General features: G+C 37.2%; 1 protein-coding gene across 9 annotated transcripts in view; it reads right to left on the bottom strand.

The window, feature by feature from the left end:
• Positions 1-14,756, bottom strand: part of LOC110960444 (SRC kinase signaling inhibitor 1-like) — a 206,479-nt gene that overhangs the window by 115,101 nt on the left and 76,622 nt on the right. For 7 of the 9 annotated variants that reach the window (XM_051939812.1, XM_051939806.1, XM_051939807.1 and 4 more), the window contains exon 2: positions 14,102-14,409. In XM_051939812.1, the coding sequence (XP_051795772.1) occupies positions 14,102-14,409 (308 nt within the window). Of the gene's footprint in view, positions 1-3,525; positions 3,927-14,101; positions 14,410-14,756 lie in introns of those variants that run through there. The other 2 variants (XM_051939813.1, XM_051939814.1) reach the window with 1 other exon arrangement.

Below are 14,756 nucleotides of genomic sequence, written 5' to 3'. Positions count from 1 at the left end.
GACATTTACCAATCCTCCCTTAACACCTCACAAGCATCAGCAGGCGCTAGCCAGGCAGCTGTGCACAGAGAAGCTTCTAGTCTCCCGCCAGTTTTGTGGCTAAAACAGTCTGCTAGAAAACACAAAATAAGGCAAAACACAGCACAAAACAGACCTCCAAAATCAGGGATCCAGATTGATTGCATCGCTGGCAGTACTGCTGTGACAAAAACAGTCGATTCTACATTTAAAACCCAACAGTTTCCACCACTACTTTGTCAAACAATCACGTGATTTGGTCGCACCTTTGCATCTTGTTTTGGTTGCATGCTGATGAATCATTTTCTTTATTTCTTTCAAACTATCTTTTGCATCCCCTAGTCTTGGATTCATGTAAAGATCGATGGCAACTTCAGGATTGATATTTGCTAAAAAAAAAAAAATCTGAGGAAAATCTTGTTTTCCCTCCAGGTTGTTTGATATAAACTGGCCGGGCTAAACTCCTCTGTTGCTGAACATTTGCTTATTGGTTAACTACCATTCACTGTTGTTCCCTAAACGCCTCATGCGCACTACGGTAGCAGCTAGCCAGGTGGCTGCAGATCACTCAGATAGATATGTGATTAAAAATGATTTTGAAAAGAGTGAAACACAGCATTCAGCTTTAAACGCTTCACATTTGGACCACGCTAACAGCTAAATGGATTGTTTCATGAGTCAGACAAAGAGATTCTGACTGAGCCAATGAAGGAGGAGTCCAACTTTCCATCACTGTGGCTAATGCAGCTGACTGTCATACACTTCAGTAAAATTTTAACTCACATTCTCTAAAAACGGTTGAACATGCGACTATTTTGTTTGAACGTCCTGTATAAAGCAGGCACATCGTTGTGACCAATGAAAATGTCGACCAATCTGTCTTCACTCTGGATGCTATCATGGTTGTCCACTAATCCACCAACAGCAAGTGACGCCATTAGCTCTATTTCCGGTTCTATTTCTATTTCTGGTATTTGGTCCAGTTCTGTCTCTCATAATGTATTTCTGGTATAATTTACAAATTCCGCAATGTTACTACTACTACTACCAAATAAGTCTGGAGTTCCCCCTAAAATGACATTTTTCTCTTGTCCCACCCCCCTGATGTCAATCTCAAGTAAAACAGTTAAAATGAAATTTAAATCTCCTTTTTTTGGTATTAGTTTTTTCATTGTCTCTTGTAATGTGAAAAAATATTTTTAACCAAAATAACATTTGAAATAATTATTATGCATGCTACCCTGTTGCCAAAATCTTTTTAGCTGGTAGAAGAGATAGAAAAAAGTTTACCCAAAGAATGGGTAGAGCAAAGCTATGTCTTCTCTTCCTTTTTTCATATTTTCATAACACTGTCAGCCGTGATTGACTGTCTCACTCTACCTCATTATCAGAATTCTTTTTACTGTTTTCCATCAGTCAGTTTGTCCTCTTGGTCAGCAGTAACAGCTAGCTAAATATCTAGCTTCCACTGCTGACAAAAAGCTAACATTAGCATGGATTAGCAACCCTGTAACTGTGATTAGAGTAGGGTTAGCAAACAACAAATAAAACATGGAATAAAAATGCTACCATTGATGTGTAAGCTGAGCTAATCAAGCCTTTGGTAGTTTATTACCTGCTAATGATGAATATGGAGCAGAAAATTGGAAAAGAGAAGGTTTATTTTTCAAAAATGTTGAAGCTCAAATGCCCTCCAACTCTGGAATGACCCATATAACTGATAGACGGGCTTCATTTTAGCAATCTGATCAGCTGTGTGCCCTCCTGTCAAGTCAACTTTATTTGTGTAGCACATCTAAAAAGCAACCAAGGCTGATCAAAGTGCTTTAGAGTTCAAAATTGAAAACAAGACACAATCTGTGAGGAAATATACAGAGCAAGACAAACAAAGACGCATATCAAGGCGTCAACTGAAAGCCAGACGGTACATGTGTGTCTTCAGTCGGCACCTGAAGGTTTCAAGAGACCGAGCAGTTCTAATTTGAGCAGGTAAGCAGTTCGACTGAGCGCAGCCACAGAAAAGGCTCAGTCACCTCATGTTTCTGAGTCTGGATCTAGGGATTTTAAGGATCATCTGATTGGCCGACCTCAACGATGAAACTGGACCACTGACAGGTAAATGAAAAAATGCCCACCCATTCTTGTCAGTAAGAGTTTGCATTCAATACCTGAATTTAACATCTCACCAGTTTACTTTTACTTTAGTTTACTGGAACACCATCCAACTGAGGATTATTTCTCAACATATAGAACCAACAAACCTCAGTAACCTCCAGCTGCCTTCAACCTTTAACCCTCCTGTTGTCCTCATTTACGGGCACCAAAAATTCAAATTGTTTCGTTGTTTGAAAGAAATCCAAAAATTCAAAGAAATTCAACAAATTTCTGAAAATCTGCAAAACCTTCAGGAAGAAAATTCCAATAATTCTATAAGTTTCCCTAAAAAGCTTTATTTAAAAAAAAATCCCCAAATTTGGCAAGAAAATTCTTGCAAATACTTTCAAAAGAGGAGTAAAAATCTTCAAAAAATCCTAAAAATATCTAAAGTGATTACATATTCAGAGTTCATTTGCAAAAACAGACTCTGTTTTGATAAATTTTCAGAAAACTTTTTTTTTTGTTTACTTGAGATATCAAACTGAAGTTGAGTGGATTTGACGCAGTAGAAAAATACATGACAAAATAGAGAAAAAATAAATTATTAGTGTTATTATTATTATTATTATCTCAAGTCAACAATAAAAAAATAAGTTTTCTGAAAATTTATAAAACTGAGCTGTCTTGTTTTTGTGAATGTTCTTAAACATTTTTAACATTTCTTTTGTTCCACCAAAAAATGTTCAAAGATTTCCCAAAAATGTTAAAAATGTGGACATCAGAGGTTTCACTGTGAAAATATATATTTTCCCCCACATTTTCAAACTTTAAAACGCTTCAATTTTGACCCGCAGGACGACACAAGGGTTCAGCATCATAAATACAGGCTGCCAACTGGGAAATGGGCTTTAATATCACCACCAGATGATAATTGTGTTATAATCCCTCCTATATATATATCTGTGTAATCACCTGTCCGCAGATAATTTAACGCACCAACAACCCTTTTTGGAACATTAAACCTTCTAAGACAAACAGGCCCCCGATGCGCCGTGACTCAGTGCAATATTTCTCAATCACTTGAGCTGAAATCCCAAAGCACACATATGCACCGAGACGGGCAGGACTTAGAGGGGTGGGGGGTAGGATGAGCCGGGAGATGCCTGACCTGCATGCCAAGTAGCCATCTTTGCGCCCACCTCACCCAACTCATGTGTCGAACACGCGTGTGCCTCTGCAGCAGCCCCGGACACACCTGGCTTCCCCCCTCTCACCTGCCTGCACACATGAGCGGACCCTCCCCTGCCAGCACTGTCACCGCACACATTCCTGCACTTTCACTCCATCTCAAGCCCAGAAAAAAAAAAAAAAAGAGAGAGAAGCAGCAAGGACGGGGTTAGGGAGAGTTACCACTTAATGACGCCGCATCCTCCTCCCGCCGCTCCTCCATACGCCTCCCTCTTCCTCCTCCCCCCTCTCCATTTATTTTTTCTCCTTTCCTTTTCCACTGCGGCTCGGCGTCTTTCCCGCGCCCCGAGGATCCGCCGCCGCCGCCGCCTCCTCCGCTGGTTCCTGTAGTAGTGCCTCCGAGGCAGTTATAGCGTGCCTTCCTACCCCTCCTCCCCTTTTCTTCCTCCTCCTCCTTCTCTCTCCCCCTTTCGCTGTCACTCTATCCCCGACATAAACACTGGGAGGAAAGGAAATAAAAAAAATAAATAGCAGCCTTTCCCCTACTGTCGCTGGTTCTCTCTCTCAGTACAGCGTGTGCCTCCTTCCCAAAGCGACCATATGATATCACTCGGTTCTCCTTATATGGGGGGGCGGGGGGGAACCGGGGGTTGTCATGGCGACGGCTGACTCCACCTGTTTCTCTCTCTCTCCGGTGTTTTCTTTTTTTTTCATCTTTCCCCCCTACCAGGAGATAGACGGTAAATAGACCCAGCACATGGAGGAAGAGAGAGAGAGAGAGACGGACAGACAGGACTTAAAGATGCAGTTGTTGCTTTTCTTCCGCGGATCGATTCCAATCTCACGTCTGTGTTAAATACAGAGCTGCAGTCCAGACAGGTAATCAAAGGTGTTCACGTACGTGGAGCTGCCACACCGGAGAGTGAGGAAAAAAACACCAACAAAAAAAAAACAAAACAGCCATCATAAGACAAGACAGCATGCTCCTATTTATTGCGGTCCACTCAAAAAATAAATGTTAATGTAACTTTTGATTTAATAACACTACCAGGACATGTCATTTAATGCTTTTTATTCATTTGTATTATTTTCTACATTGTAGAATAACACTGAACAACAAAAATCCATGTGTATTCTTTTACAGTTTGGATGTCTTCAGTATTAATCTACAATGTATAGATCTCTCTCTCTCTCTCTCTCTCTCTATATATATATATATATATATATATATACATACACACACACACACACACACACACACACACACATATATAAAGTAAAACCACTGAATGAGAAGGCGTGTCCAAATTTTTGACTGGTAGTGTATGTTGAGTTAAAGGAATTATTTTTTCTCATGCAATCTGTGGCATTTGAAAAAAAAAATACAATGCAAAACCATCTTAAGTGAATTTATCTTTGAAAATTAAGTTTCATGCTGAATTAAAAATGAGAGTTTACTGCAATTTGGTTGATTTAGTCCAAACTTAAAAAAAATGTTATTTATAGACACCTTTCAAAACACCCAAGGATACCGTACAAAGTAAACAAAGTCAAAACACATTCACAATAACAATATAAAACTGAACGATGCAAAATGTTTAAAAGCAGGAAATTAAACAGAAGAAAAATTTGGTGGAAAGGAAGAGCTGTGTGTCGTCTGCATAGCAGTGAAACTGAATGTTGTATTTATGGAATATATGGCCAAGAGGGAGAAGATAAATGATGAAGAGAATGGGACCAAGAACAGAGCCTTGGGGAATGCCGGATTCAAGGAGAGATGGGTGAGATGTGAATGTTTTCAACTGAATGAACTGGGAGCCCTTGGAGAGATATGATGAGAAACAGTCCAGGGGTGTGCAAGATAAACCAATGGACATCAATTGCTGGTGGATATTATCAATTTTTGCATTGAAAAAGTTCAGCCTGTCTTGAGTTTGTGGAGTTAATTTCAGAAAATAAGTAACTAAAAACAAGTTGAATCAGCTAGTTGAGGCTACATACAGACGATCTTTCTATAAATCTGATTTTATGCTAGTTTTGTTTCCTATAAACCTAATTTAGTCATTTTAAGTCAAGAATTTGCTCAATTTGTCGATTGTTATATATTTTTAATGCAACTTATAATTTCATTACATTGGTTTAAAGGAATTGTTCGTTTGTCTGCAATCATTGGCATTTGAAAAAATACAATAAACAAAATACTAAGAGTCCTGTAAAACAAACCACTTTAACTTAACTTACCTTTGAAAATTAAGTTTCCTGTTGCCTTAACAATGGCAGTTTACTGCACTTTGGCTGATTATTTACTTCAAACTTGTCTTACGAGCTGCAAAATTTCCAAATTCCAAGTTGAATCAACTTGTCAGGCCTACATACAGATTATATTTCTATAAATCTGCTTTAATGCTAGTTTTGCTTCTTATAAACCTAATTTAATCATTTTAAGCCAAGAATGTGCTCCATTTGCTGATTATTATCCATTTTTAATGCATTCTCTAATTTAATTATAGTAAACCAATTTGTTATATTGAGTTTGGAGAATTGGTCTTTCTTCTGGATTCTGTGACATTTTATAAAACCAATTATTTAGGTTTTGAAAATCTGAACTAAACATCCAATTTAATTAATTTACTAGAACTTGAATTTAGTTTTAATTCAGTCGGCGCAGAAAGTTTAAATAACAAAACACTAAGTTGGTGCAATCATTTTTATGTCAGCTAATCAAAACAATGTTTGCAAAGCAAAAAGGTTTGTCTAAATAAATAAAATCGAATCTTGCAGCTATGCATTTAAGTTGAGTATTATTATTATGATGACAGCTATCATATGTAGCACTGGTAAATAGGAATGATGTCCCACTTAACACCAGCTTGGATGGAGGTCGTTAAGCAGAATATAAGACTTTGTTATGGTGCTCCTTTGTTAGCGAAACCCCACAAAGCTGTTCACCCTCCTGGTAGTTAGGGCATCAAAGAAATTCCACCTGGTAGAACAATCAGGTACTTTAGCTAAGCTACATCACATGAAACGTATTATTTAGGAAAATGGCACAAAATAAACCCACAAATATCAGATTTGATATTCAAGCATATTCCTACGTACTGTGTTACACTCCAAAACTAGAAAAGCACTCAGAGTGCAGACCTCCGCCAAGGATAGAGAGGAAAACAGGAAACCCATGCAGTAAAGGATGATGAGCTGGAATCAAATCTGCGTCTGACACAGTTCTGTTTACAAATCACCTTCTTAACCAGTTGAGCTATCTAGTGATCCAGAATCCTTTCCGGATTGCCACCAAAATTAAATCAGCTCTTCCTCTTACCATAGTCTACATCCCCTCAAAATTTCATCTGAATCTGCCCAGGCGTTTTGGAGTTATCTTGCTAACAGACGGACAGACGGACGGACGGACGGATGGACGGACGGACAGACGCTGGGTGTCACACAACCTCCTTGGCAGAGGTAAAAATAAATGCTTAGTCAGTCAGAGTAATAATAAAGAGTGCAACCAACAAGCTATTAAGAGAATTACTCGTAATATCGACGCGAAAATCGGAAAAAAGTCAGTTTTTGATTGATCGAATCAACACAAATCTACTGTCAAACAGATGTTGTGTATTTGAATGGTTTTCTTTAAAAATGATGCATTAGTACTAAATATTTTACTAAATTATGGTATTATTATTTTGGCATCTGCTATATATGCCACTGTGAAATAAGAATGATGTCCTACTTGATCTCAGCTTGGATGGAGGTCATGAAGCAGAATATAAGACTCTGTCATGGTGCCCCTTTACTTGAAAAACCCCACAATGCTTTTTTTGTCAACCTAGATATGCCGACTCATGGTCGCTACAGTAATAAACAGTGAAAGCTAATCTACAATACATGAAGTACCTATTATCTAATAAAATTGTATCAGGAATTAGCAGATACTATATATTAAATGACTCCAAAAAAAATAAATAAATAGATCGAGACATCCCAATACTGTGTCTTCATCCAAATAATAAGTGGTGGAATATTAAGTCTATTTGCACAATGCGAGTACAAATTACGCCTTTTTGTGCCCTGAAATGCCAAAAAACTCAGAATAATCGACAAAATTGCCCAAGAAAATGTGTTGACATCAATAGTTTGTGACAAATAGCGGATATTTAGTGTTAATCTAAATTTTGACAACAATTTTTCCTGCAAATCCGTATTCGGTATTGGTATCCTTGATTACTAATGAACATATAATTCAATCACTAGATGTTTGAGAAATGAAAATAATTTTCTCGCCTCTGCTTTTCTGTCCAGTCTGAGTGTAAAATGGGTTTGAATTACAGACCATCATCTGAAAGGCGAGGGGGAGGAAGTTTTGAAACGCATCCAAATATCCGACGAGCTCTTCAGATGTGCCGCTGCCTTCACATGTCGGAACTATTTTTGGCAAACACCAGCCGGTCAGAGCATCTTGTCGTCACGGTGAGGCTTCCAGACTTTCAGCCACGTACCTGGATGTGGCCTAGATTCGGTCAGCACGGGAACCAGAACTGGGCCAAGTCCAGTGTTGTGGTCGAGCAAACACAGATCAGGCCTTTGAGTCGCTCAGCGGCTTCCTTTGGGGGAATAACACGCCTGCTGGTGTTCTTGTTCTCCTCTCAGCCAACAGATAAGGTCTCCTGAGTGAACCTTTCATATGAGTCAGCAGCTCTTCACACTCTCAGACTCCAGACTGCAGCGTATTTACATACACCCCTCTAATAAAGCAGTGAATCACATCAAATCAGCTTCACTTTCAACACTCCCACGTCTGAATGTCCGTATCATTGAATCTTTTCATGTCGCTGGCATCAGTGGAGCCTCTGATTCACATCCAGCAGCAGTTCAGACTGATGTGATGAGCGCTGAAGCGTTGAGTTAAACCTCTGACACCAGTCCGACCTGTGTTGTCTGAACTCGCCTCGCAGCATCAATCACGAAAGAAGGGAAACAAACACTTTAATACAACCACAGGAGGGTCATTTCATCTCAGCTCTTCAAGTTTTTCAAACAATTTCTGCTCATTCATTTGCATGAAAAATTTTCATCACCAACTACAGATGTGTAAAATCTTATTTGTGAAATCTTAGTTTGATATACGGGGGTCCTCAACCCAAGTCAGAGTTCTGTTCCAACGGATTGACGCAAGTTGGAACTCCGGCAAAAATGTAAACAAAGCCTTTGTATGCATCTTGATTCCAATTAGTTCTTCAGAAAAGTCATGTTCTGAGCATTTTATAATACATAGTTTCACTTCCATGGAGATGACTTTCCTTTTCTTCCAAGCACTACCATCAGAAGAGTCTGATTTATGCTTGGGAGCCATAATGAAGGGCAAAACTTTAGCGAATGTAGCACAATCCAAGGTGGTATACGATCGGCAAATGTAAACAAAGCCGTCTTTTAGCGCCGCATGACGACGTATTTGTCCGCTCCGCTCGCCATCTAGTTCCACATAACCAGTTCCGATGTAATAAAAAAAACGCCGTAGGTCGTGGACATCGTAAACCGAGGACCGCCCGTATTAAATTATCTGACAACCCACTTTCAGGTTTTTTTTCCTCACATTGAACTTGGAGTCTGTTTCAACGACAATATCTCAGCAGCTATTAATGATAAAATCCTGAAATTTTCACTGTTATTCCTCATCATGCCATTGATTTAGAATCTAAAATGTTAGACAAGTAGATCAAGTAGTCCCAGATTACAGGTGAGTTCCAACATGACAAAAAAATCAAAGGCGTCACAAAAAGTCCCATGAAAAAAACCTAATAATGCAGACAGAGACTAATGATGTTTTCTGGACCATGTGTGGCTGCATGTCTCAGTAACATGAAGCAAATAAAATCCAGCTTAAAGCAGCTCGACAAGCAGTATAAATATATAAGTATCTTTAAAAGGACTTGATTTACTGTCACAGGGGGAAAAAAAGGCCAAAACTGTAACTAATGCCCACATCAAATATCTGTATTTTTAGAAATGCGAATACATTCTTTTACGTTTGATCAGAATATTACACTAATTCATTTAAATAAGCAAAAATATTAGGTCATTTTACAGATTATCTGAAAAAGAAAAAAGATTGATAAATTAATACTTGATTAAAATGTTTTGTTTTTACATTTTTTGTTAAACCAGAGATAACTACTAAAACCAAACAAAGTATTAGCTTACATGCTGACTGTTAAAACAAACTTTAAAATTATACTAAAAATAATAAATTCCACATCAAAATAGTGACCGTAATTTGTTCTTCTACATTTTCTTTTCTTGTATTTCTATCTGCAAAACATAAATATTTAACAGATAATTGACTTGTTTGGAAAGGACAAGTGTGCATATTAAAAACTGAGAAATGGTTAATTATCTTTTATGTCTCCAGTTTCATTAAATTATAGATTAAAATGAGTAAAACCACAGAGCTGAACAAAGTAAAAATAAAAATTGGCCAAAACTATAAACAAATGTCCACATTAAATATCTGTATTTACACTGTATTTTTAAATCTTTCACTATATTTAAATCAGCAAAAATAAATATATTTAACAGAAATGTGCATTTATTTACACACAAAAATACATATTAAAAATTTCAAAATGGTAAATAATTTTTATAAATTATTTTTATAATTTTTGACCATTTTTATTAACAGATAAGAACTAGTAGATTACAGATTAAAATAGGAATTTATATGCCTGTAAAAAAATTACAGGCCAAAATTACAATATAATGTCCACATCAGATACCTGTATTTTAAACTGTATTCTATAATTCTCACTGTAGTCACATCAGCAAAAATACATAAATCTAAGTTTTTTTGCCGATTTAAATACAGTGAACATTTTAAAATACAGTGTAATATATAAATATATATATTTGACAGATATTTGCATGTATATATAAAGAAAAATTACACATACTAAATATCGAGAAATAGTAAACACGTTTTTAAAAGCCACTTTATAAATTTTCACAGTTTTATTAAATTACAGGTATGAATTAGTAAAATCCCAGAATAAAACATTAATTTACGCTGATTAACAAAAAAAATACCGGCATGAGGCAGTATTTTTATATTTTTGCTGTATTTAAATCTGCAAAAATATTTTATTTGCAGCATTTTCACAGATTTTACAGTGTTTTTTTTTTTAACATAACAGTATTCCAGAGTTTGAAGTATTTTTTCTAACATCCTTACTGTCAGATTTTTACTTTTTATTTTACTTTTTACAGTGTGTTGCAGAGATCCAGTTCAGCTGCTCGACCTTCATGTTGTCCTTATGCTAAGCTAGGCTAACCACATGTCTGGGCTTCAAACACAGACAATAGATCCTCTGACGATGGGAAAGAAAGCAGCAAAGTAAACACTGACTTTGCTCCTTCAGATCCTAACGGAGGAGCTGAGGCAGCGTTCTGTTCGGACCATCTGTCTCAGGTATCTCCTCTGATAGATGGAGGAATGAAAGGCAGAAGACGAAGCGAGGAGACGGAGAGGAGGGTTTAATATCTCACATTCTGACATTTTCTCACCACCTGCCTCAAACCCTTTTCTCCATATTCTATCGCCGCCTCTTTCACCTAACAACCGGTTAAAAAACGGCCATTACTGACCCTCGTACGGGTCATAAAAATGCCTCCGCTGAAGCCCTGGAGGCGACTCCACACATAATGCGCTCGTGTGGGTTTCAAAGCCCAGCGACGGTCCGTTATTGTCTCTAAGGAAAAAAATGTTCATATGTGGAAGCAGAAAGCACTCAGAGAATCGTTCCTCCCTACGGCTGCACTCTGAAACCGGATCGGCATCACATCACATACACTCAGGGATGGTCTAAGGCCTGTCATTGTGGCTTCACAGCAGGAAAAACACTCAAAGAGGGTTTTGTAAAGAAGTCCTTGTCGGCTCTTGTTCAAATTTTACACCTAATTTAATTGAAAGATGCTGACGAATTAAAAAGCTGCACAAAAAGAAGATATTACACCAAGCAGGAACCTCTGAACCTCAAAGCAGGCCAGAAAAGCTTTGAAAGAAAACAAAGTATTACCATTTATCAGGGCAAGAAAAACATAAAAACTAAATTTTCAACAGTCCTTGAAGGTATCACGTGACGTGTTTCAACAACCAAATCGAAGCTAAAAAAAGATTTCATCAAAATTACTTCATTCTACATGTTTCTTTTTTCTTAAATCCCTAAAAAACAAATAGTTTGCAACAGGTTCTATTAAAAAAACTAATTTATTCTGTGTTCTTCAGCACAACCAAAAGACCACGACTGACTGCAACAAAACAGTTACAAAACAGAAATTCAGTAAATATTTGGCTGAACTGCAGGCTGTGCAGATTTTAGTCTTACAGAAACAAAGAGGAAACCAAAGCTACAGGATGACTAAAATAAATGTAGCACGGCTCAGAAACAGTGAACAGAGGAGCAAGTTGTTGGACGATACATCCAGCATGGTGAAATGTCTTCCTACAAGCTGAAATGTGACTTCAAATGTGTCTAAAATGACTTACATAGATATTCTGAGCTACTTTTGTGACTTCAAATGTGTCTAAAATGACTTACATAGATATTCTGAGCTACTTTCAACAAAGTTTGAACAGTTTTTGAGTTATTTTGAAAAATTCTTTTTGGACATTTTTATGTTACTTTGGACGAGTTTCAAATAAATTTCAATAAATGTTCAATCCAAACATGATTAAAATCTGTAAAATTGTCAAAAATTATTGAGAAAAGTAGTCTAAAATGGCTTAAAATTTCTCCAAAATAACTGAAAAATGGCCAAAGTGACTGAAACACGGGCACCTACAATTTGTCCAAAATAATTGAGAAAAATGTCTAAGAATTGTTTTTTTAAAAAATGCTCAAATTTCTGCAAAATTACTAAAAAAAAAAAAAAAAAGTCTAAAATGACTTCAAGTTGCCTGAATGTCTGATTAAAAAAAATGCCCAAAATAACTCAATGTTTGTCTAAAATGACCGTGAGTGGAAAATGAAAGCTACTGCAGCAATAAAATAAATGCAGCATGGGTCAGGAAGATACATTCAGCACGGTGAAACGTCTTTCTACAGCTGATGAGCAGATTTAAACAGGTTATAGATTATCTATAGCGTGTAGCATCAACTGTTTTTGTTTTTTGCACTGTTGGTAACACCTGCAGACACTAGGAAAATGTTCTGTAGGTTGATTCTGTGGATTTAAACTTTGCTCTAAAAATAAAAATAAAAGATATTTTGCTTTTTAATGATTTATAGCATTACAGCTGTTAAATATTAACTCATACTGGCATTTTTTTAAAAAATTTTGTAGAACAAATAATCAAAGAAATTCAACTTTTTTTCTTATTCATGACATTTTAACTTGACATATTGGCTTCCTTCTGCTTCTTGTTCTGTTTCCAAAGAGCTGCAGGACTTTATATTGCAGTGAAAATGAGCCCACATGGAGGAAAAACACGCCAGGAGCAAATAAAAATAAAACAACCAGAAACTGCTCAGAGTTCGGAGGGTTAAATGAATCACTACCGAGATGTAAATGACACGACAAAACCTCAGTTTTTTGCCCTCTAACATCTCAAATCCTCCACCGTGACGAGAAGCAGGCAGCCTGGAATCTACAGCATGAATATTTTAGAAATTTGCGCATTCTGGAAAAAAAAATCTTTTTTTTGCCTTGGGCAGGTGTGAAAACTTTTGCTATATTTCAGTTTTTTTTGCATGTTATAAATAAATCTGAATCTGTCAGACAAACAAACAGGAGTAAAAGAATCAAATCTCTGAAGGAGGTTCAGGAAAAAAAAAAGATTTTCCCTCTTACACATATCTTCTACTTTTCCATATTTGTCAGACTAATGTTTCAGATCATCAAACTAATTTTAATATAAGACTAAGCTAATGCAAGAAAATGTTATTTAAATGTTGATTTATTGGAAAACTTATTTCACTCCGATGAAAAAGTAGAAGATACCTGTAGAGGAGGTGATGCTTTCTAACAGCACTGTATATTATTATTATAGTTTATCTGATATATTTACAGTATTTATTTATTCAATTAACCACCTCACTCCAAATATAACGTCCTAATCCAGGTGCAATATTACTCCTGTACACTAACTAATATGTGAATACATTTTCTAGGTGATTATTTTGCTTTTTTCTTTGTTTTTAGATAATATATACTTATTTTATTGCTCTACCAAGGAGGTGGAGTTTCAGCAGTTATGTGATGACTGTCTTTTTGCTGCTGGTCTTACTTTTATTTTCCTTTATTCTCTGCACATAGAATTCCAGTGTACTTAAACTGTCATGTACCTGTGCAAACAGCAATACAATTCGATTATATTACGTCTGTTTTAGTGTCTGTAACTCTCAAAACTCTTTTTATTGAGATCACGTGGGTCGAACACAGTTTGAGTTCAGCCTCAGTATCTCTGCAGACAATAATAACATTACGACAATATAAACAGCTTAAAGGATGCAATATCCTGAAAACGATGATAAATTTCATGCTGTTTTCTCACAGGACACTGTACTTCCTGACTCACTATAAAAGAAGCAGCTGCCTGATTATAAAAAACAGCTTCATGTGTGCGAATATAAACAGTAGTGTTGAAGTAGAGTCGTGCATTATGCTCTGGAGGATGGAAGAAAACAAGAAATTTCTATATTTCTGTATGTTAAATAAAGATATGTAGCTGGTTGAGGGTTTTAGTGGCAGGACAACTACAGATGCAGTAAATACGGTTGTTGTTGTGGTAACAGTGTTAAAGTACCTGTCGTCCTGCAGCAGCAGAGCCCTGCGACATGCTGCCGGGGCTGTTGGAGTACTTGTTCTTCTGCAGGTCCATGAGGGCGTCCCGCTGCCGCTCGATGTCGGCCTTGTGGATGCTGTTCAGCGCCTCCAGGCTCTTAGCGGCCACCGAGTTGTGCCGGCGGTCCAGCGAGGACGACGTGAAGCCGCCGTTGGTGGTGTCGGGGAACCGCCGGGCCCCGCGGCCGCCGCCGGCAGCCAGCGTGTGGTAATCCCGCGGGAACTCGGCATCACCGGCAGAGATCATGGGACCCTTTCTCTTCTCTCGACCTGTCAGAGAGGATTTAAAAACAACAGACAGAAAATCAGACCAGGGTAGACGCTTCTGGTGACGCAAGTTAAAATAACCTGAATAATCCTCTGGAAAATGCAAGAAAACAAGAAAATAATCCAGAGTTCTGCTTTTTAAGAACAGTTTTCTAAAGGAATTGTTCCTTTTAAAATGTCTTATTACTGAACAGCACAGAGAACAGTCAAGTCATTGACTTTAATATGGAGCAACTTTAATATAGAGCAACTTTAACTCCTTTAGAGCAATTTTAACTAACATAGAGCAATTTTAAACAATATAGAGCAACTTTAATATAGAGCAATTTTAATATAGAGCAACTTTAATA

This window comes from Acanthochromis polyacanthus, chromosome 19 (genome assembly GCF_021347895.1).
Source record: "Acanthochromis polyacanthus isolate Apoly-LR-REF ecotype Palm Island chromosome 19, KAUST_Apoly_ChrSc, whole genome shotgun sequence".
Classification (NCBI taxonomy): domain Eukaryota; kingdom Metazoa; phylum Chordata; class Actinopteri; family Pomacentridae; genus Acanthochromis; species Acanthochromis polyacanthus.
The sequence above is the reverse complement of the archived record's forward strand: the minus strand, read 5'-3'. Positions and strand labels throughout refer to the sequence as shown.